The 23,215-nt window shown below is 41.8% G+C and overlaps 1 protein-coding gene across 1 annotated transcript in view; it reads right to left on the reverse strand.

Moving 5' to 3' along the window:
- Positions 1-23,215, reverse strand: part of CUBN (cubilin) — a 307,219-nt gene that overhangs the window by 125,849 nt on the left and 158,155 nt on the right. The window contains exons 32-33 of the mRNA XM_015146561.3: positions 3,423-3,582; positions 1,257-1,370 (exon numbers count right to left, since the gene is read on the reverse strand). Coding sequence (XP_015002047.3) covers positions 1,257-1,370; positions 3,423-3,582 — 274 coding nt within the window. The remainder of the gene's footprint in view (positions 1-1,256; positions 1,371-3,422; positions 3,583-23,215) is intronic.

Raw genomic sequence — 23,215 nt, forward strand, 5'->3', positions numbered from 1 at the left:
AGAAAGCTTTGCAGAACAGCAAGCCCCTGGATACATTTTCTTTTTGTTGTTCTTCAAGCTCTCTAATCTTCGGAACAGGATCTTTTCCTATTGCTGTTCTTGAACTAGTGAGATCTTTCATCTAAATGCTTCACAACTCATTAGAAAATAATCCTCAGGCACAAACAGCTCTGTTCAAGGGAGGGGGCTTCTTTATCTACAGCTCAGTTTCTGGCTGGCTGGCAACTTTCTTTAGGGCTCCACCTCCCCGTTCGAATTGGCTAAGGATTACATCATCGGCCTCCACATCTTATGCATGTCAATAAAGATACCAGCAATTTGTTAACTCCTGACATCCCAAGGGAAAGTGCTAGAGAATATTTAAGCCAAACTCTTCATTTTGCAGATTATTTTTTCATGGCCTGATAAGCTTAAGTGACTTCCCTATTTTCACACAGGCGATTAATTGCTGTGTAGAGTGAAGAACTTAAAGTCTTTCCTACATTATGCCTGAAACCGTATTTTCCTGCAAACCTCAAGGGAAGGCAGGGGTCCCCTGAAAGAGGATTCAGAAGGGCCCCAAGCATCACCTGCTTTGCAGCTATTCTGTCATGTCCTTTAGGGGCATTTCCTGATGTTCTCTTTCTGTCTTACCAACGAACTGTTACCGGGTCAGAAAATAAGATTCTAGGGTTCCAAGAAAGAAAAGAAAGTAAGCGTTTATTCAATGTTTATTCTAGGCCTGTGCTGGAATAGTACCTCGCAGGAGAGCCCAGGTTTTATGAATGTCTGCTTTGATGGATGGGCGTGTGCATTGCATTCTGGCCCGTGAGTCACTGATTCTCCAGTCTGTGGCTCTTCTTCATTTGTTCACTCAGCAACTGTCTTGGGCATCAGCTACACTCAAGGCACACATGTCAAACACTATTTATCGATTATTTTGGTTTACCCCCAATCTCACATGCCTGCATATGCCTGTTAATACAGCAAGGTTGTAGGTGTGTTGTGTTGTTGTTGTGTGTGTGTGTTTTTAACCTTTGCTAGGCCTTGAAATGAAAAAAAAAAATTGTTTTTAAATTTAGAAGCAACTGTAAAAATGACTTCCCTATCAGATTAGGAAATGCTTGTTCTTGGGCACATCAGGAATCGGGACTTGCAAAAGATGAAGAGGAAGGCCATCGATTGTTAGCACTGAGATAAGAAGGTTACCCATAGACTGACCTTCCCACAGGCACCTTCTCTCCTGCATGCCTTTTCTTTTTTCTTTTTTTACTTACATTGAGGTTGCGCTTGAATGATCCAGCTGCAGTTCTGATTGTTTGGATAATTGGCAGGGAACCGTGGAGAGGAAACAGTATCAAATGAGCTGGTGAGGATGTGGCCTCCGCAGGCTGCGGAACACACAAACACACATACATGTCATATGCTTTTCATTTCTGCTGACTGTACGAAGCAATTATTTGCTGAATAAAACCGTCAATGATTTTTCTTCTTATTTCTAAAATGCATACCAAGAAAGTTCTCCGTAAGGAGAGCTGCACATAAACCATGAGTTTATATTTTATACAGTTTATATTTTTAACAATTATTCTTCAACTACAGGAAGTAGGAAGTGGCAGAAAGCAACAGATTAAATGGCTATGAATTGCCTAAGTCATTCAAACAAAATTCTTACATGGATTCACTTACACGGCCCACTCATAAACCACAGGTATAGGGATAATCTACTTATACATGACCTCTTTTTTTTTTCAGGAAAATAAATACTCAATTGAACAAGGCTTCCTAAGGATGACTGCAGATGATCAGAGAAGAGCAAAATTCCATGTGAGTCCTGAAGAGGGAGAGGCGGTCACCGCTGGAGGGCGTAAGAGGTCTCGCTGAGGAGGAGGCTGAGGCTAAACTAGGACTTGGAGGGTGAGAAAAGGGAGGCCAGGGAGGGGACCGCCTGAGCAGACACAGAGGAGGGTAAGGACTGCATCTATACAGGCTCAGCTGGAGCGTGGGGTGCCTGAGGGATGTGGGTGACTGACGCTGGAGAGAGGTCAGGGCGGTTCTGGGGCCCTTGGTTAACATCTGCAGGAGCTTGAGCTTCATTCTCCAGGCCAGGTGGAGACAGGACACACACTGAACATTCCAATGGCATGATCAGAGCAGGGCGTTTACAGGTGACTTTGGAGAGAGATGGGGTAAGGGTGGGTGACTTTGAGGAGGTTGTCATAGTCCAGATGAAAGCTAGCAGGGACTTTTTACTATGAAACAACATACAAGTGAATAATAACATGCAAAAGAACTATTAGGAAACTAGTTTTTCTTTAAAATCAACAAGAATATGGTCTGTCTTGCTCCAAAGTCTAAAGGTCTATGGTATGTATTTGGGAGACCTCGATCCAGGCACTGTCCCTATCCAGAGCTCTTTACTACAGAATATAAGTGAGTTGACTAAGATAGACATAACGACTACACAGACTAAATGTATTTGTAATGAATGTTCTGAATCATCTGAATACAAGTCATCTCTGATGGGATAAGGGGTTCATCTCTCAGAATGAGCAGATGAAAGGCAATGGATAAAAAGGTCTTGGAGAAGTGGTGATTTAAGAACAAAAACAATGGCCAGGTGCAGTGGCTCATGCCTGTAATTCTAGCACTTTGGGAGGCTAAGACAGGAGAGTCACTTGAGGCCAGAAGTTTGAGACCAGCCTGGGCAACAGAGCAAGATCCCATCTCTAAAAAAAAAAAACAGCCAGGTATGGGGGTGCACCTATAGTCCCAGCTACTTGGGAGGCTGAGGTGGGAGGATTGCCTAAGCCTGGGAGGTTGAGGCTTCAGTGAGTCGTGATTGCACCACTGCACTCCAGCCTGGGTGACAGAGTGAGACCCTGTGGAAAGAAAGGGAAGGGGAGGGAAAGAGAGGGGGGAAAAGGAAGGGAAGGAGAGGAAAAGGAAGAGGAGGGTAGCGGGGGAGGAAGGGAGGGAACAAAGAAAAATAAATGGAAAACAACAGTGACTCCTCAGCTGGACAATGGCAGGACTCAGGAATGAGGGAAACCACTGCTTCCGGGGGCTGGAATCTGATTACATTACAAGCAAGTCTCGTAATTGATAGCAGTGTATCCCATTGTAGTGTAAAGCCTTGGGTAGTGCTAGATCAGTGAATTTGGATAAAAGCTTTTCTATACTGTTTCTAGTCTTAAAAGCACTTTTAAACAGTATTATTCTGAAAACTTGTTAGAGATGCAGGTCCAAAGGAAGTCAGAGAAGGAGGTTTCAAGCATCAGGAGTTGGGATAAATGTAAGTCACAGTTCTTTTGTTCTATTTAATTTTTTACATGTTAAGTAGAAGGCTGTGATCAATTTCTGAGCACAGGTCTCATTTCACTGTTGCACCAAACAGAGCACTGAAGATTTCTCTTGTGCTTGGGAAACCGCAGGGTACTTGCCTTGCCTGAATTGAGCTCGGAAGCCTCTGTTCTGTCTGGAAAGGCCAGATAGAAATCTCACGAAGAGGCTGTTTCCTGAGGACACGATGGGGTTAGCCAGCTGCTCCCTTCCACACGTCCTGGCAAGGCGGGACATTGTGGAACTTGAGCCATCGTATGCCTACAAGAAAGGTGACAGGGCAAACAGTGGTTCAGAGCTTCAGATTCACATCTAGAAGGCCTGTATTCCATGAACTGCCTGCATGCCGATGTGCTAGTGGAAAATCCCACGTTTGCTGGGTCTGGGGAAACTGGCTTTATTCTTTTGTCTTGTCTCACAGTTCCATGGGAATGTTTGAGTCTTTGGTCATTTCTAGGGATGCTGACATGAATTTCGGCAGGAGTTTCTCGGTCAGAGCCACTATTAGATCTCTTGATAACTTCATAAATGCCATCCCTTCCACATTCCCCTTCCTCCCCAACCCCAGTGTAGTCACCTCAAAGGCCATGCCCACAACATGTACTGGAAATGTGTGATGCAAGAATAGACACATGAGAAAACAGATGAGAAATAATGATGAGTGATGAGCATTTGTTGTCAGAATCCCGACATTTGTTAGATCTGTTTGTTCTGCTTAGGGTTCGTGATAGGGTAATGCTTAAGAGAAAAGAAATAGTAGAATTCTTTTCAAATGATAGAGGCTATATGAGGCTGATTTAGAAAATTACCTCTCTCTCTTTTTGGCCAGGCATGGTGGCTCATGCCTATAATCCCAGCACTTTGGGAGGCTGAGGCGGGTGGATCACCTGAGGTCAGGAGTTCAAGACCAGCCTGGCCAATGTGGTGAAACCCTGTCTCTAATAAAAAATACAAAAATTAGCCAGGTGTGGTGGTGCACACCTGTAGTCAAAGCTACCTGGGAGCCTGAGGCAGGAGAATTGCTTGAACCCAGGATGGAGGTTACAGTGATCCTAGACTGTACCACTGCTCTGAAGCCTAGGCAACAGAGAGCAAGACTCCATCTCAAAAAAAAGAAAAGAAAATTACCTCTCTCTTTTTAACTATTGGTCTCGTCTTGCCTAGGGCCATGCTGAGACCTAGCTGACCCTCCGTGCATGTAATGAAATGGAATCTACATCACATACACCTGAAATCTCTGTATTGATTTGTTGAAGTTGAAGCTTACTAATTTGCTTGGAACTCAGTGTCTAGATGAATTTTTGGATACTCTTATGTGTAAATCAGGGGGAAATGAGTTCCTTCGCATGGATGATTAATAATAACTCCCATTCATTAGGTGCTTACCATGTGCCAGGAACTGGATTCAGCCCTTCACATACACTGTCCCATTTTATCCTCAATTTCTTTCCATTTTTAAGAACAGGACAACAGATGCACAGAGAACCTAAGTAACGGGTCCAAGTCACACAATTCCTAAGAGGGAGCAGGTCATGCTGAATCAGACCACTAGATTCCAGAGTCCAGAACTGAAACCCTTTCCTCTTGTTCAGTGCAAGGTATCAACTGAGCAGGATGCATGCATCAACCTGCCAACCCTCAGAGTGAGACTGAAAGCATGAAGGTAAAATATGGCCGTTTCATTCAAAACAAATTGCCACTTATATTTCATAAGAAAATCTTGGGGAAAAAATAGAAAGATCAGAGATTCAATGGAAGGAAGGTACTCTCAAGTGACTTTAAAAATCTGCTGATGATTATAATCAGTGTTCTGTTTAGCCACAGATATGATTCTGTATGTTCTCTTTAGCCACAGGTATGATGGGCAGGATATTCTCAGTTTGGCTTATACAAGCCCATGAATCAAATATCAATAGGATTTTTAACTTTCTGAGGAGCTAAAGCTTTTACAATAAAAAATTTAAAACAAATGTGGGTCTGTTCTGGAGCAGCAAACCTTTTCTTTTTTATTATTTAATGTTCAAAATTTAACTCTCTCTCTATATATATATCTCCAATAAATGAAACCTGATGACTGATTTTCATTCAACAAAGATTGATTAAAAACTAAATTCCATTTTCTTAACCAATTCAAATTATAGTTTCCAATCTAGTATGAATGCTTCCTTTTATCACGCTGAACACTGTAAACAGTAGACAAAATGACATGTAAACCATCACTACGAAAACTCTTACTACATTCACACTTGAGTCTACTCTCAAATATCACCACCATTGATTTAATTCAAGTCTTTATTGTCTCTATACTTGGTTTTATGCTGTCCTATGGTTATAGGTACAGCATCATAAGCTTTAAGTAATGTTCTATTAATACTTTCTTAGTTTTAATATCAAAGAATAATGAATACCTTCTTAGAATGTCTGTGGTTATAGAGTATGGAGAATATACCAATTGAATATTAAGGAACAGACTATTTACTTCTCTCAAGATAATTTATTCATTTATTTGTTTAGAATAGCATTTTTTCATTTTTATAAAAGTTTAATATTCAATTTTGTGAATATATATAGTTTATATTTATTTTTTATTTTGGTTTTAAGTGATGCATAATAATCGAACATATGTATGAGGTATAATGTGATGTTTCAATACACATATACATTGTGTAATTATCAAATCATGGTATTCAGCATGTCTATCAGTTCAAACATTTATCATTTATTTGTGGTGAGACCATTAAGAATCCTCTCTTCTAGTTACTTTTAACACAGTATAATATTTATAAGCCATAATATTGTTTACTGTGGATGCCCTACTGTGTTACAGAACATCAGAACTTATTCCTCTTACCTAACTCTAATTGTGTACCTTTGACAAATATCTCCCCATAATTTCCTCCCCGCTACTGTCCCCAGCCTCTGGTAACCACTATTCTACTCTGTACTTCTGCGAGATCAGCATTTTTACACTGCACAAATGAGTGAGACCATGCAATATTTGTCTCTCTGTGCCTGGCTTATTTCCATTAAAATAAAGTCCTTCAGGCTCATCCATGATGCCACAAATGACAGGATTGTATTCATTTCTATAGCTAAGTACTATTCCATTGTTTATATATATCACATTTTAAAAATCCATTCATCCATTGATAAGTCTGTTTGTCTTCAAAAGAAGACATACAAATGACCAACAGGTAAATGAAAAAATGCTCAACATCACTAATCACCAGTGAAATCCAAATCAAAGCCACAGTGAAACATCACTTTATCCCAATTAGAAAATAACAAGGGCTGGTGTGGATGTGGGGAAAAGGGAACATTTATACACTACTGATGGGAATGTAAATTGATACAGCCATTATGAAAAACAGTATGGAGGTTTCTCAAAAAATCAAAAATAGAACTACCATATGATCCAACAGTCCCACTCTGGGGTTAAACAGACAAAAGAAATTAAATAAGTATGTTGAATATATCTGCATTTCCATGTTAACTGACGCACTACTCACAATAGCCAAAATATGGAATCAACCTAAGTGTCTAGCATTTCTTACTTTTTTAAACTAGTGGAACAATGCGTTCTATGGTGTTTATAGGCTTCTCCTTCTCAAAAAAAAAAAAAAAAAAAAAAAAAAAAAGAAAGAAACAAAAGAAAGAAAAAACTCTCTAAGATTTTGCAAGTCCATGGACTCACAAAACAAGACTTTCTGGTTTTTGAAAAATTTTCTCCCAAATTCAAAGGTCCAAGGAGTAAGTACATATTGTTTCTTCCCTTTCAAAGTCCTTGTTTTTAGTCTGAGTGGTTGGAATCCTCTCAAGGGACAGGAGGAAATAAGGGGAACAAAAGTAAACTAAAACATTACGGCTGAAATCTTCCGAAAATCACCCGAATGCCCCATTTCCTTGGGGATCCTTTGAAAGGAGCACATCTAGAAGCTTTAGAGACTTTGCAGCTATTTCCCCTACCCCTAACCCCTGAGGTCCTGGAATTACAAGACCTCTGCTAAATTTCATCTGGCTGAAGTAATACTTCATAAGGAACGGATCAAAAATAGAAGGTTTTCTTGAGACCAGCCTGGCCAACATGACAAAACCCTGTCTCTACCAAAAATACAAAAAAAAAAAAAAAAAAAAAAAACTTAGCCAGGCATGGTGTGGGTGCCTGTAATCCCAGCTACTCAGGAGGCTGAGGCATGAGATTTGCTTGAACCCAGGAGGCGGAGGTTGCAGTGAGCCGCGACTGCACCACTGAACTCCAGCATGGGTGACATAGTGAGACTCCATCTCAAATAAAAGAAGGTTTCCATGAGTCCTGAGATTGAAATTATATACCAATGACACCCCAAATGTGATGAGCAGGTTATAATTTTATAAGCTCCATCACAAACATCCTAACCTATGTGATTTTCTATAAAAATAAAGACAAGGAGGCAAGTGTGTAAGCTATTAAACTACTGTCTCATTCAATGAAAGCTAGTAACTCATCCAAGCTCACATCACTAATGAGTAGCAGAGTCTTCTCTCTCCAAATTCTAGATTTACCATGTTTACTTCTCTTTAAAATGCTCATGACACACCTCAGTCTGCTTCTTTTTGATGCTATAGAATACCTGAGGCCAGGTGATTTATAAAGAGCAGAAATTTATTTCTCACAGTTCTGAAGGCTGGGAAGTCCAAGAACAAGATGCCAGCAAGTTAGAGCCGGGTCTCTCTGCTTCAGGATGGTACCTTGAATGGTGCATCCTCTTGCGGGGAGGAACATCATGTAGTCAAGTGGCAGAAGTGCAGAAGAGAGAGAACCTACTCTTGCAAGCCCTTTTTATAGCAACATTAATCCATCTATGATGGCAAGGCTTTCAGTACCTGAACACCTCCCAAAGGCCATACGTCCTGCCACTGTGGCATTGGGCATTAAGCTTCCAGCACATGAACTTTGGAAGGGGACACATTCAAACCACAGCATGATAGTTATTATGTTTTATGTACCTAATTGTCATTTTATGAAATTTTAAAACCTCAGGCTATCAAGGAGGGAGAATATTTTTAACAGAGTTTGAAATATAAATTCTTCTACTTGAGTGTTTTTAACACTTATAATATCAAATCAATATTCTCAGGCTTGGTGCAGTGGTTCACGCCTGTAATCCCAGCACTTTGGGAAGCTGAGGTGGGCAGATCACCTGAAGTTGGGAGTTCAAGACCAGCCTGACCAACATGGAGAAGCCCCATCTCTACTAAAATTACAAAATTAGCCGGGTGTCATGGCACATGCCTGTAATCCCAGCTACTCAGGAGGCTGAGGCAGGAAAATCGCTTGAACCTGGGAGACGGAGGTTGTGGTGAGCCGAGATAGTGCCATTGCACTTCAGCCTGGACAACAAGAGTGAAACTCCGTCTCAAAAAAAAAAAAATCTCACATTTAAAGTTTCAATGTATAAAATTACACAAGAAAAGCACTTCAAAGAAGAAAATATGAGAAACCTTGTTCCCATTCATTTATAATTCTAAAGTCATAAAAATTATCAATATGAATTTCCCCTTAACTTCCATTTAGTTCCCAAGGCAAAACTAGCAAATGATATTACTATTGGATACACATATATTAATATAACATATAATTCTTACTTAAGTCTACTGCCAAGAGTTTGCTAGGCCTCAGCATTGATTTTCTGATCATTACTTAAGTGGTAAAAGTCAGAGCAATATATAAACAAAATAAAACTTTGTACATCTCAACTACTTCATTTCTAGATGATAGTAATAAAATAAAAAATTGAAGTTGAAGCCACAGATAAAAAGTGGCCACTGTCCCCAGGAGAATTCCAACTACAGAAGCTCTTAAAACAGAGGCAGATCTAGTGGAGTGGTCATTTAATTTCTATAGAAAAGTTGACCAGTCTTTTTGTAAAATATCCAGAATTGTATAAAATGTCAAGATACTAGCACACATATTCAAAATACACACCAGGCAGGGCGCAGAGGCTCATGCCTGTAATCCCAGCACTTTAGGAGGCCGAGGCAGGTGGATCACCTGAGGTCAGAAGTTTGAGACCTGTCTGGCCAACATGTGAAACCCCATCTCCACTAAAAATACAAAAATTAGCCAGGCATAGTGACGTGTACTCGTAATCCCAGCTACCCGGGAGACTGAGGCACAAGAATTGCTCGAACCCGGGAAGCAGAGGCTATGGTGAATGGAGATGGTGCCACTGCACTCCAGCCTGGGTGACAGAATAAGACTCCATCTCAAAACAAAACAAACGAAAAAAACCCCACAAAAACAAAAAGCTTAACTTTATTATATAAAAATAGGAGACTTTTTAAAAAGTACAGAACCTGGCACTTAACAGGCAATAAATGTTTGATGAACAAATAATGGCCGGGCGCGGTGGCTCAAGCCTGTAATCCCAGCACTTTGGGAGGCCGAGACGGGCAGATCACAAGGTCAGGAGATCGAGACCATCCTGGCTAACACGGCGAAACCCTGTCTCTACTAAAAACACAAAAAATTAGCCGGGCGAGGTGGCGGCGCCTGTGGTCCCAGCTACTCGGGAGGCTGAGGCAGGAGAATGGCGTAAACCCGGGAGGCGGAGCTTGCAGTGAGCTGAGATCCGGCCACTGCACTCCAGCCTGGGCGACAGAGCGAGACTCCGTCTCAAAAAAAAAAAATAATAATAAATAAATAAAAAATAAAAAAAAATAGGAGACTTTTTAAAAAGTACAGAACCTGGCACTTAACAGGCAATAAATGTTTGATGAACAAATGAATAAATGAATATGTATGACAGTTGCTGGTCTCTAAAAATTGAGGACTAGGGTTGAGGAAAGCCCAGAGTTAAGAAAAAGCTGTCCTTGCCCTCATGGAGTCAATGGTATAAACACATAGTAGACACAATTGTGGGTAAGAGGCTATTCCCAGCGGGACGGAGGTCAGCTCGGCTGCTTTCTGGGCAGGCTTCCTATATGCCAGGTCTGAAGGCGAATGAAGGGGCCCCACCACAGGGAACAGCCAATGCCATGCACTCTGCTCCCAGGGACCCTTCACCAGCAGGGTGAGAGAAGGCAGAGGCAGAAGGTGGGCAGAGGACATCGGATCCATCCCCAAGGCCCAGAGTATTCTGAACACATGATATATTATGGCGCTATCAAGTCCCCTCCACATCCTCAGCTCTAGCCAGAAGTGAGAACTAAGCCAAACATTTACGAAATTTCTTTTAATTATTATTATAATTATTATGTATGCCAGTGTATGCCAGCCTGGGTGACAGGGTAAGACCAGTGATAACTCACTGCAGCCTTGACTTCCTGGGCTCAAGGGATCCTCCCACCTCAGCCTCCCAAATAGCTGGGACTACAGGTGTGCACCACCACACCTGGCTAATTTTTAAACGTTTTGTAGAGAGGGGATTTTGCTGTGTTGTCTAGTGTGGTCTGGAACTCCTGGCTCAAGCGATCCTCCTACCTCAGCCTCCCAAAGTGAGGGGATTATAGGCATGAACCACAGTGCTTGGTCTTAATTTTCATACTTGATGTTTCAATACTTTGAGGAGATTTGCATAAATGTCCATCATTTCTTTTTTTTTTTTTTTTGAGACGGAGTCTCGGTCTGTCGCCCAGGCTGAAGTGCAGTGGCGCGATCTGGGCTCACTGCAAGCTCCGCCTCCCGGGTTCACGCCATTCTCCTGCCTCAGCCTCCTGAGTAGCTGGGACTACAGGCGCCCGCCACCGCACCCGGCTAATTTTTTCTAGTTTTAGTAGAGACGGGGTTTCACCATGGTCTCGATCTCCTGACCTTGTGATCCACCCGCCTCGGCCTCCCAAAGTGCTGGGATTACAGGCGTGAGCCACCGCGCCCGGCTATTGTCCATCATTTCTAAAGGTAACATGTCACATGTTACCTTTGTCACATGTCAAGTAACACAGGAGGAAAACCACTCAAGTGAGAGACAGAAACTCTTCCTGGTGACATTCCTAGTTCTGGAGGCCTATGATCAGAGTTCTAAAGAATGGTAATGTGGGAAAATAAAGAAGCCAAGTAAGGGAACTTTTTACTTCTCATACATACCTTTGTTGTATAAATAAGCATTATTTAAAAGTATGTTGCATTATTTAAAAGTTGGTGGCAGGATTCCTTTTAGAGGGAAAAGCAGTCTGTATTGAGTAAAATACCTCCATAGGCTCTCAGAACATGAATATAGCAGGGGAGATGTTATTTTACATTGTTGGGGACAAGTTGCCCCCCTCTCTTTGCTTCCTCATCTGTTGCTAAGTTTCTTAATCTGCAAAATGAGATTAAAATGAATATATAGCCCATACTGTTCATAAGAACAAGTTAAAAGATATAAATACCAAAAGATATAAATGCTTACTGGCATGTAGTAAGCATGTGGTAGATGTTAGCCTCTACTATTAAAGTAAGACAAAGTGGGAGCTAAATTGCTGTGTAAGAAATTAAGTAGGGAATTAGAAAGTTATGGAGGCAAAAAAGAAAAGAGAACCAAGAGGTGGGGGCGTTGTCCAGAAATATGGGTAGGTAGGAGTGGGAGAAATAATAAATGAAAATTTTCCAACTGGAGATTGTAGGGGTGGGGGATGGTAGGCAACTTCTGACCTGGCTCTCAGTGATCCCCACGTCCTGGTATTCATGCCTCTGTGTAATCTCCCTGGGGTATGGGATAGACCTCGTGATTTGTTCTAATTAATAGAAAACAACGGAAGTGATAGTCTGTCACCTCCATAATGAGGTGAGAAAAGATGGTGCCTTCCCTCTTGCTAGTAATTTCTGTCTTGTTGGACTCTCTCTTGCCCTCTCTATTGATTGCCCTGGCGAGCAAGGTGCCATGTTCTGAGATACTGTGTGGAGAGGCCTGCATGGCAGGGAGTCAAGGGAGGCCTCAGCCAACAGCCTGCAAGGAACTGAACCCTGTGTACATTCACGTGAGTGAGCCAGGAAGCACACAGGCGAGTGGCATCTGGCTTCCTGACCCACGGAAACTGTAAATGTTGTTGTCTTAAGCCGGTAAGTTCTGGGGTAAGTCTGCGGGTGTGGAATGAAGAAGAGTTGAGGAAAGAATGAAGAAAGGCTTCTGAAGAATGAGGCTGTCCAGTGATGCATTCAAGTCACATGCTGTACTGCTCTTTGCAGTAACTACCTCAGACACCTCATCTAAAAATGAGGGTAGATGATCTCCCCTTGCTGCCCCATAAGGTTATTGTAAAGATCAAATAAGACAATGTATTGAAAGTTTTGTGGAAACTATGATTACAAGTATGAAGGTAAGTTTTTCTCATTTCATTACAGAAATTCTCATATATACATTTTTCTTTTCTTTTCTTTTCTTTTTTTTTTGAGACAGAGTCTTGGTCTTGCTCTGTCACCCAGGTTGGAGTACAGTGGTGCGATCTCAGCTCACTGCCACCTCCACCTTCCAGGTTCAAGCGATTCTCCTGCCTCAGCCTCCCGAGTAGCTGGGATTACAGGTGCACGCCACCACACCCAGCTGATTTTTTGTATTTTCAGTAGAGACAGGGTTTCTCCATGTTGGCCAGGCTGTTTTCAAACTCCCGACCTCAAGCAATCCATCCACCTCAGCCTCCCAAAGTGCTGGGATTCCAGGCATGAGCCACTGTGCCTGGCCTCATATATAAATTTCTAATGAAATTTAATGACATACAGAAAAGTTCAAAGCTAGCAATTCCACTTCTGCAGGTGGTTTATACTAGAGAAAGTCTTATGTCATTATACACAGATATTGCTACAAGAAAATTCGGTACAAAAAGTTGCTAAGGAAAAATATTGCAAGCAACTTAAATGTTCATTAACAGGAGAATGGGCAAATGACTTGTGGTGCATACATCAAATGGAATGTGTAGTGACCAAAAGAATGCATTAGATCTGTATGCATTACAAGGTAGAAAATGTGAAAAACAGTACAATGAGTGAAGAGTGCAAGTTGAAGAAGGATATGTAGTGTGTTACATGACGTACATAAAGTCTTAAAATATGCAAAATAATATTTCATAGTGTGTATGGATATACACATATAATGAAAAACTATAAAAACCATTATGGGAATCATAAACCAGAAATCTCATTAGCAGTTTCCTCTGGGACAGGGAACAGGGCATAGGATCAATGATAGGAGCACGTGGGACTTCACCTGTGTCTTGAACAGTCCGTTTCTGTTTGGGAGAAAACAAAAGAACTTGAAGCAAATGTGGCAAAATATGAAGATTTGGCCAGTCTGGACAGGGAGAAGTTCAGTACGTTATATATTTTGTATGCATTATGTAGTCTGTATTTCTCTACCTACTTAAAATATTTCATAGTAGAATGTTCAATAAAGAAAAGAAAAGCTATATAAAGGAAATAATAGGAAATGTACTAAGATTCACATATAAAGATAGTCCTCATAACATGGTTATAACAAGAAAAGAAAAAAACCATTAATAATCCAAATGGTCAATAATAAACCTGTGGCTAACTGAATTACAGCACGTCCATTTGATTGACTAGCCAAAGAAACTATTTTAAAAACTATTCAAATAATATGAAGTGAAAAAGGCAGGATATAAAATTATATATAATATTATCTTAACTATGCATGTTTGTGTGTACATGAGTGAGTGTATATATTTGTATGTGTGTGTTTGTGAGGGAAATAAACCAAAATTTCAATAGTTTGTATCTATATTCTAATACTAAGGATGGCATTAATTTCTTATTTCTTCTTTTCTGTATTCTACAAATTTAATACGAGGAGCATGTAAGGTTTAAAAATAAAATCTATATTAAAAGTGCTTTAGTGTTTCATCACTCAGACGCATAAGCGATTACATACAGACATGAAAGGGCACTATTCATGTAAGAACACCGCAGTACCCAAGCCAGATGGCTACTAATGCCAGTTAATCTAGCCTCTTGCTGCTGCCAGGAATGTATCAAGTTTAATGGACGTGGCTTCTGTTTTAAGATCTCCAAAGCATCTGTTCATTGCCTAAATATCTATAACTGTACCCCAGTCCTCCCTCTTAAGCCCTAGGCTCATATAGCCAACTGTATCGTAGACATCATCTCTTGTATGTTCCACAAATGCTGAAAATCAGTGTCTCAAACTGAAGCCCTCTGCCCGTCCCTCTCATTTCTCCTTTACTTACATTTCTTGCCTCAGTAAATGCCAGAAGCATGTACCCAATGGCCAGACCATTTTGGGAACCCCCCATCCCTGCTACATGTAATGGATAAGCATGTTCTGCCATCTCTCTGTCGATGTATGGCTTGGCTCCTTCCCTCTACTTCACCCACATCCCTCTCTAGTGTCTTGGTGTGGGGCCTCATTACATCTTGCCTAGGCCACTATAACAGCCTGAAATTTCCCCTGCCTTATATTTGTGTCTTCCTTCCATTCAGTCTCAAAACAACTGCCAGTGCACAGTGTGCACTTCTAAAATGTAACATCAAATACAAAAGTAAAGCTGAGCATACATTTTTAAATTGCACGAAATAAAGACCAGTAATCACGAATGCTTTGCTTAAGAACTAAAGATCACGTGATTGACATGGACGTGATGCAGAGTGCTTCAGCGGCTGCCCCCTCTGCTGTAATCAAAACCCTGGAGTGATTAAATGACTCGTGACCACCTGACTGAAATGTCAGTCATCATTTGCACTCCTCATGACTGATGGGGAAAAATGAATTGTAGCTTCCTCAGTAATATCTGTATTTTTATTTCTAAAAAAAACCCAAAAAACAAAGAAACACGAATATATTCCCTGAGATTGTTGGAAAGTAGGAAGTGAGAATTTTTTTTCTACTGGATTTTTTATCTTCTCGTTTACTAAGTTTCATCTTGCTCAGGGAGAAAATTTTTTTTTAAAGATTACTTAAGATCTTTAACATAGCGTTAATAGTAATAGAAGCAGGAGTCCTTGTAATAGAAAAATTAGGAATAGCAGCTAACACTTATCCGAACCAGACACTGATAGGTACTTTCAATACATTTGTTTACATTCAATTCTTACAGTTCCACTTTGCAGCAGGGAAAACTGTGAGCCTCCGAAAACATACTTGACTTGCCCAATCACAGGCTTAGTAGGGCAGAGCCAATATACAAACCCCATCTGTCTGACAACTGACCAATTATGATTAAACCTAGAGAAAAGGTGAAATCAAGTTGTATTCATTCAGTTAGAATATTGAGAGACCATGATTCTGTGAAGCTAAGTGAGATAGTCACAGTCTCCAAGAAAGATGACCATGGCAGCTCTGGAAATAGGGTGGGAGTCCCTCCTCCTTTGTATCTCGACCTGCAATCAAGCATCCTCAGTAGCACTTGAGAAAGTCTTGTATTGGGCTCCCGCAGCTTTCCGAGTGGTTGGCATCTGTCTTGCATTCCATTCCACTGAACGTGCATGGGATTCCCAGCATGGCTCACTTAGCAGAATGGGTAACAAAGAGCACAGTGTCTGGGGTCAATAAATAAACCCAGAACTTCTATCGTTGCCACATAAACTTGATTCTATTCCGGGATTCAGATATGAATCTCCTCCTTGTCCTTCTCTGGTCCAACCGCCATTCTCTGGTCTAGTGTGGCCTCTTTCTCACCTGGACCCTTTTTACTTTTTTGTTTGTTTGAGACAGAGTCTTACTCTGTAGCCCAGGATGGAGTGTAGTGGCGCAATCTCCGCTACTGCAGTTTCTGTCTTCCAGGTTCAATCAATTCTCATGCCTCAGCCTCCGAAGTAGCTGGGATTACAGGCACACAACAGTACGTCCAGCTAAATTTTGTATTTTTAGTAGAGACAGGGTCTCACCATGTTGGCCAGGCTGGTCTTGAACTCTTGACCTCAAATGATCCACCCACCTCAGCCTTTCAAAGTGCTGGGATTACAGGCACGAGCCACTGTGCCAGTCCCACTTTGCTACATTTTTAACTCCAGATGGTAACATACGTCTCAAGCCCTGGATTGCCTTTGAGCTTAACAGGGTGCAAAAATGTGGTGAAGGAGAAGACATTTAGGGCACAGGAGAGAGAATTCACATGGAGGTGCAAAGTCTATTCGGAGGATCAAGAGTCCATGAGGTATTTTCATATGCTATAATATGGCAGTGTAGCTGCTAATGAAATTCCCGCTTTGGAATATGAACTTCCCCAAAATAGAGGAAACATTAAGTGATAGGGAGGGAAATCCCTCAGGAAATTATACAAGCTGTTACAGTCATAAATGTGAGTGCGGAAGGAAAGCAAAGATATTACTCATTACAGCATCTTTTCTTGGGGCTGGGGAAGGAGGAAGCATCAGTTTCCTTTGTCAGTGATTTTTTTCCAGTTATGTTCCTTGGAAATTCAATAGTTAGTTCAATTTACAACCCCACATCTCATGTCACGATGTGTTCACCCCTATTTCTTTGTTCTACACTCTCCCACTCAGTCTTCATGTTTTACAAGAGACTATAAACTCTAAAAATTTGCAGTTCTTGCAAGCACTGACTCCAAGATTCCTGGAAATGTTGATATGAGAAGAAATCCAAGATGCTCATTTTACTTTTACAAATAAACATTTAAGGAGAGTCTGAGCTGAAATGGGAACCAAGCCAAACCAAACCCGTGTCCACAGATTGAGAGCTGTGGCTTCAAGTCAACTCTTCCTTCGTCTTGCAGATGCAAAACACTGGCTCAGCATTTGGTTGTTACTACAGCACCCGCACCAGGATGCAAAGAAGCTAAGCATGTTAACAAATGCAAGTCACAAGACAAACGTTTGAAAAAGATCATCGTCAAGTATCAGATGGAAACAAAAATTCCTATGGTGGGGAGTGAAGGAGGGAGGGAAGAAAGGGTGAGAGAGAGAGGGATAGAGGGAGGAGAGAGAAAAAGAAAGAAAAAGGGAGAGAGAGAGAGAGAGAGGGAGAGAGAGGAACAAAGAAAGAGAGGGAAAGATAAGAAGAGAAGGAGGGAGAGAGAGAGAGAAGGAGAGACAGAGGGGGAGAGAAAGAAGGAGAGACAGAGGGGGAGAGAGAGGGAAAGAAGAAAGGGAGAGAGAGGAAGAGGGAAAGAAAGAGGGACAGAAAGACAGGGAGAGAGAGAGGAAAAGAGAGACAGGGAGAGAGGAAGAGGAGGGGAGAGAGAGAGACTGGTTTCTGTCTTGGATTTATTTGTAAAACAGTAAATATTTAAAGAAGAATTGTTTCCATCATCTCTTTGAAACACCAAATTCTGTTATTCCTGTGTCTGTTTGCTCTGCTTTGGAAACGATCAGTGTTTTAAAAGGAAACACATCATGGGTGGTGTATTACAAAAATAAAACAAAAGAGGATGCTGCGTTAGGTATCTGCCCGTTCCACCCTGCATTTTATTGTCAAATAATGGAACAACAACAGACACTGCAGCTTTGGGTGGGAACACAGGGATTTTTTTTTTTTTTTTTTTTTCCGGATCACATCAGACTTTTCTTTCTTTATCCTAGATAGCCACAAAAAGCTTCAGAAGTTACTAATCACATTGCTTTTGCTTTTTCTTTTTGGTACCAGGCTCTGTTAGCCCTCGTTTGTGTTTCTTCCAAATGAGAGGCAGGACCCGGACCATGGTCGGCTTGCTTTGAGCTGCTCCTTGCTGATTCTCACAAGGCAGACATTCCAATGAGCTGAGTAGAGGATGCTGGAAGCAGAGGTCAGGAATCTCCAGGGGCCAGCTGCTGCTGCTAAACGGACTTCCCTCTTCCTGCTCTCACACTGAGCTACAAGCAGCCTTTCTAGGAGATCAATAAGAGCTTGCAGAGCTACATGAATCTAAGACTTAGAAGAAAGGCTCTAATTAAGCAATTAAACTGTCATTCGGAGGTCACTTTAACACTCAGCCTTCGTGAAAGGAAACGTAATGAAGCCACTTGCGTGCTGACCAGACAAGACCATCCCCAGCCAATGGGTCCCACAGCTTCCTTAGCAAGAAATACTCCTGATGTGTCATTGAGGAGAGCCCAAGGTTAATTACACCAGACACTCGAAGGTGACTGAACAGAAAGTGCAAATACATTACCAAATGTGTTGAAACCTGCCTGCAAGTCCAGCTTCCTGATTAGCTCCCCACGACGCCATTACCATTTCAAGAGAAGTCAACAAGTTCAGTTTTTCCCTTTTTTCATCATAGCAGCATGCAATTCTAGAAAACACACTTTTGTGATGCTATCTAAGTCCTCATGTGGCTCACAACAAGAAGATTGTATATCAATAACCATGCCAAGGAGTGAACTCAGTACAGCACGTTCCCGATGGCGTCCTCTGAGATTTTCCACCAAAGCATGGATCATTGCAGGAGTAGAGATGACAAAAATTCATTTATTCAGTCATGCATCTGTTAACAATTCATGCATCAAAAAGATTGGTGCTTTGGAGATCTAAAGACTACTGCTGTGGGCTCTATGAAAGAGGATGGAGGCTGTGTATTACTGTTCCATTTTTTTTTTTTTTTAGACTGAGTCTTGTTCTGTCGCCAAGCTGGAGTGCAGTGGCACGATCTCGGCTCACTGCAACCTCCGCCTCCTGGGTTCAAGTGATTCTCCTGCCTTAGCCTCCTGAGTAGCTGAGACTACAGGTGCCTGCCATCATGCTCAGCTAATTTTTGTATTTTTAGTAGAGACAGGGTTTCACCATGTTGGCCAGGATGGTCTCGATGTCTTGACATCGTGATCCGCCCGCCTCGGCCTCCCAAAAGTGTTGGGATTACAGGCCTGAGCCACCATGCCCAGTCTACTGTTCCATTTTGAAATGTTCATTTGTTTCTTCTACTTGGTGAATTTTGCCTTTGTTTCCACAACACCAAGCCTGTTACCTGTGGGCTTAGCTTGCCTCCATTTGGAACCCATGGGGACTAGGCCTACTCTAAGAAGAGCTTTCTATTGTATTCCCAGAAGAGTGTGGGGATAGTCTTGTGGCCCAGAGGTCATGTGAAACCTAGTGGCTGCCTGAGGCTGACTTCAACTTTGAGGATGAAACCACCACTGACGTCACTGGGCCCTTAGTGGCCATTTCATCCGCCATCTTGTCCTCCATTTCTTACCCACAAATGCAACTCCTAACTGAATCCTCCTCCTTAGTTTTCTTCTTTCTGCTTGTGTTCACCAGCCACCTAATTTTATAAATAAGCAAACTAAGAACCCCAAGCCATGAAAAGAGTGAGGGGTGGTGCCATGTCCAGAAACGAGTACCTGGCAGTGTCTGGTACATATTGGGCACCAAAGAGCAAAGTAATGAAGGAAACCCTGACCTCCTGACTTCAAAGCAAGGACACTTTCCATTTCATATTTGAATTCTTAACACTTTTCCTTATATTGACGAATGAAGGCTGGGTTCATTGGGTACAGAAGTCGAAGTGGGCTGGGCACAGTGGCTCACACCTGTAATCCCAGCATTCACGCCTGTAATCGGAGGCTGAGGCGGGTGGATCACCTGAGGTCAGAAGTTCAAAACCAGCCTGGCCAACATGGTAAAACCCTGTCTCTACTAAAAACACAAAAAATTAGCCGGGCATGGTGGCACACGTCTGTAATCCCAGCTACTTGGGAGGCTGAGGCAGGAGAATTGCTTGAACCTGGGAGGTAGAGGTTGCAGTGAGCTGAGATGGCGTCTTTGCACTACAGCCTGGGCAACAAGAGTGAAACTCCATCTCAAAAAAAAAAAAGTCAAAGTAGCTCCAGCCTGACCCTAAGTTTATTTTCTCCCTCTATTTTTCCAGTCTGCCATTCAGTTTCCTGTACATAACTGCAATTTTTATATTTTATCAAAATACTTATTCACCTCGTAGGAAGCATAAGGCTTTCGTTTTGGTGCTGATCCTGCTGTTAATTTCTACCTAACCTTGAACCTGACATTTCTGGATCTCAGTATCTTTTTAATTTTTTAAATTTATTTTTATTTTTATTTTTTGCACTGCCCCAACTCTACCTCAATGTCTTTTTCAAAAAATTAGGAGACAACAGCAAACGAACTCTAAGCTTTCTTCTTCTGACCTTAACATTGTATGTATCTATATGTTTATGACAGTTAACCATATGTTAAATCACATTTAACATACAGCTAAATTACTATTTCTTCTTCTAACAACCCAAATTGTTATAGAAGTTTTGAAAAAACAGGATGGCTGGTCCTATTCCAGCATAATTTTCATCGGTATTTAAAGAGCACACTTGAGCTCTATTAAAAATCTCCTGAACCCCAACATTATCTAATAGCATCACTGGCGACTGAATATTTTTCTCTTTGGTAATAACTCTGTCTAAGCAACAGGACCAGGACATTAACTTTTATGTCTCCAAAATGAATGATTGGCTTTGTATGAACTGAGACTGCAGAGATATTATGTAAGATATTGGACTTTGGGGTCCATTTCACATCCAGTGTCCGTCTGGCTATAAAGATACAGGGCTGGTGCTTCAATGCCGGCCTTCATGAATCCCTGGACAACTAACTATAACTGCAAGCCAAGCTTCCAGCCTTGCCAGGGCATTGCCTGGTCTGGTTCCAAACCTCTGCAGACCTCCTGTCCCCTTAAGTGGTTCCATTTGGCAAATATACAGCAGATCTCCACCCCAACTTACCTAGACAGTATTGTTTTCTTTTTAAAACTTCCCTATCTTCTTGTAAAGTTGATTTATAAATCATCCAAGAAAAAAAGACTTAGTTTGTATACAATTTATGCAATTTTTAACATAATGAATTTATAAATCAGAAAGATCTTGTGCTAAGCCATGTGTTTCAATTTCTTGTTCTAAAAAATATGAAATTAATAGAACCAATCTGGCACTTCTTGGTGTCTCTGTCCTGAAAACATGATTTTCTCTATTGTTCGCCTGGCTCTTACATTCAGCTGCTCTTTTTCCACCAGCACCCGTCCCTCTTGACACACCTTAAATTTCTCCATTAGCTTTTTAAAAAAGCAACTCTCCACTGATTTTGATTAACCCATTGGTTACTGCCCATTTTCTCCTTATGCTACTCATTTCTGTAACTCTGAGGAAAAGCTCAGAAACTCCTACACCTCCTAACCACTGTGACCTTGAGTCTTCTACCACCACCCACCCCAATCCTGCTCTTTGCAGGTTATTAAAGACAGAATTCAGTGGCTTTGTTGCAATCCTTACGCTCGTTGGTATCCTGCATGGGATTTGATACCTTTGATCACCTACTCTTGAAATTCAGCTTCCCTCGTGGTTTGAATGCTACCACTGTCTTCTGGTTCTCTGCCGAGCACTCAGCGCACCTCCTCAGCCTCCTCTCCTCTGATCCTTCATCTGCCCCTTACATGGCAGTCTTTCCCCAAGCGTTGGCTTGGCCCCTTTCTCTTGATAAAATACTCCTAAAAGTGATCATACCTATTCCCACAACTTTAATAACCACCCAAATATACAGAAATCATCCTCAAATGTATATGTCCAGCTCAGATTCTATCCCAAGCACTGAACTCTTATGTCAAACTATATAATATTTAAACCCAAAAGTTTACAAGTCAAACTCACTATCATCTACTCCCTTTATCCAGTTAATGGCCTCATCATTCACCCATTTATTTATTTATTTTTTTTGAAACAGGGTCGTGCTGTCACCCAAGCTGGAGTGCAGTGGTGTGATCACAGCTCACTGCAGCCTTGACCTCCCATACTCAAGCCATCCTTCCACCTCAGCCTCCCGAGTCACTGGGAATACAGGTATATGCCACTTTGCCTGGCTAATTATTTTTTCATTTTTTGCAGAGATGGGGTCCAGGCTGGTGTCAAACTCCTGAGCTCAAACAATCCTCCTGTCTTGGCCTCCCAAAGTGCTGGAGTTACAGGTATGAGCCATCACTCCTGGCCATTCACTCATTCTTCAAGCAAATAGCCCCCCCTCCCCCATCTCTATCACCAGCCCCACCCACTACCATGTAATTAGCCTCTAAGTCTAGTGACGGCCACCATGACAGTTCTCCACGTGTCCCTGTGCTCTCCATGTGTCCCAAGACCACTGCCTACTATGAGACCTTATCACCTCTGATCCAAGCTTTTTCCATTGCTTCCCAAACAGATGTGCTACCATCTTTCTTCTTCTCTGCCAACCCATTCTTCACACACTGCTGCCTGTTGTCATTATAAAATACAGCTCTGAGTATGTTATTCCCATTTTACAGAAAATTTTCACGGACTCCACATTACCTATAGGAAAATGTCAAGTTCTTAACTGGAGCAGAAGAGAACTCAGATGTCTTCTGGAGCCCGTTGGTCTCCACATGCTCCCCAGCATTTGTTCACACTCCAGGGACAACATTCTCCTTTTTTATTCCCAAATGTGTGTGTACCATTACCCTATCCTTCCCTTGCAGCCTCCCCTCCTGGCCTCACTGCTGCATTTCTACTGGTCAGCCTCTGCCACTTAAATGTCACCTCCAGCGTGAAAGCTTCCCTAGCTTCCAGGCCCAAATGAGTCATACCGGCCATTTTCACAATGATTCCACAGCACTGAGTCCAAGGCATGCTAAATCCTAGGTGCTCTACTATGAGAAAGATTCAAAAGTAGGCTCTTCTACTTAAGAGCCTGAGGCCCAGAATTACAGATGGCAAGTCCTGACCCTGACTTCTTTTTTAAAAAAACTTTCATTTTAGGTTCAAGGGTCCATGTGCAGGTTTGCTATACAGGTAAATTGCCGTCATGGGGGTTTGGTGTACAGACTCTTTTGTCACCCAGGTAATAAGCAAAGAATGTCATAGGTAGTTTTCAATCCTCTCCCTCCTCCCAGCTTCCAACCTCAAGTGTGCCTGTTGTTCCCTTCTTTGTGTCCATAGGTACTCAGTGTTTAGCTCCCACTTCTAAGTGAGAACATGCAGTATTTAGTTTTCTGTTCCTGTGTTACTTCACTTAGGATTATG

This window comes from Macaca mulatta, chromosome 9 (genome assembly GCF_049350105.2).
Source record: "Macaca mulatta isolate MMU2019108-1 chromosome 9, T2T-MMU8v2.0, whole genome shotgun sequence".
Classification (NCBI taxonomy): domain Eukaryota; kingdom Metazoa; phylum Chordata; class Mammalia; order Primates; family Cercopithecidae; genus Macaca; species Macaca mulatta.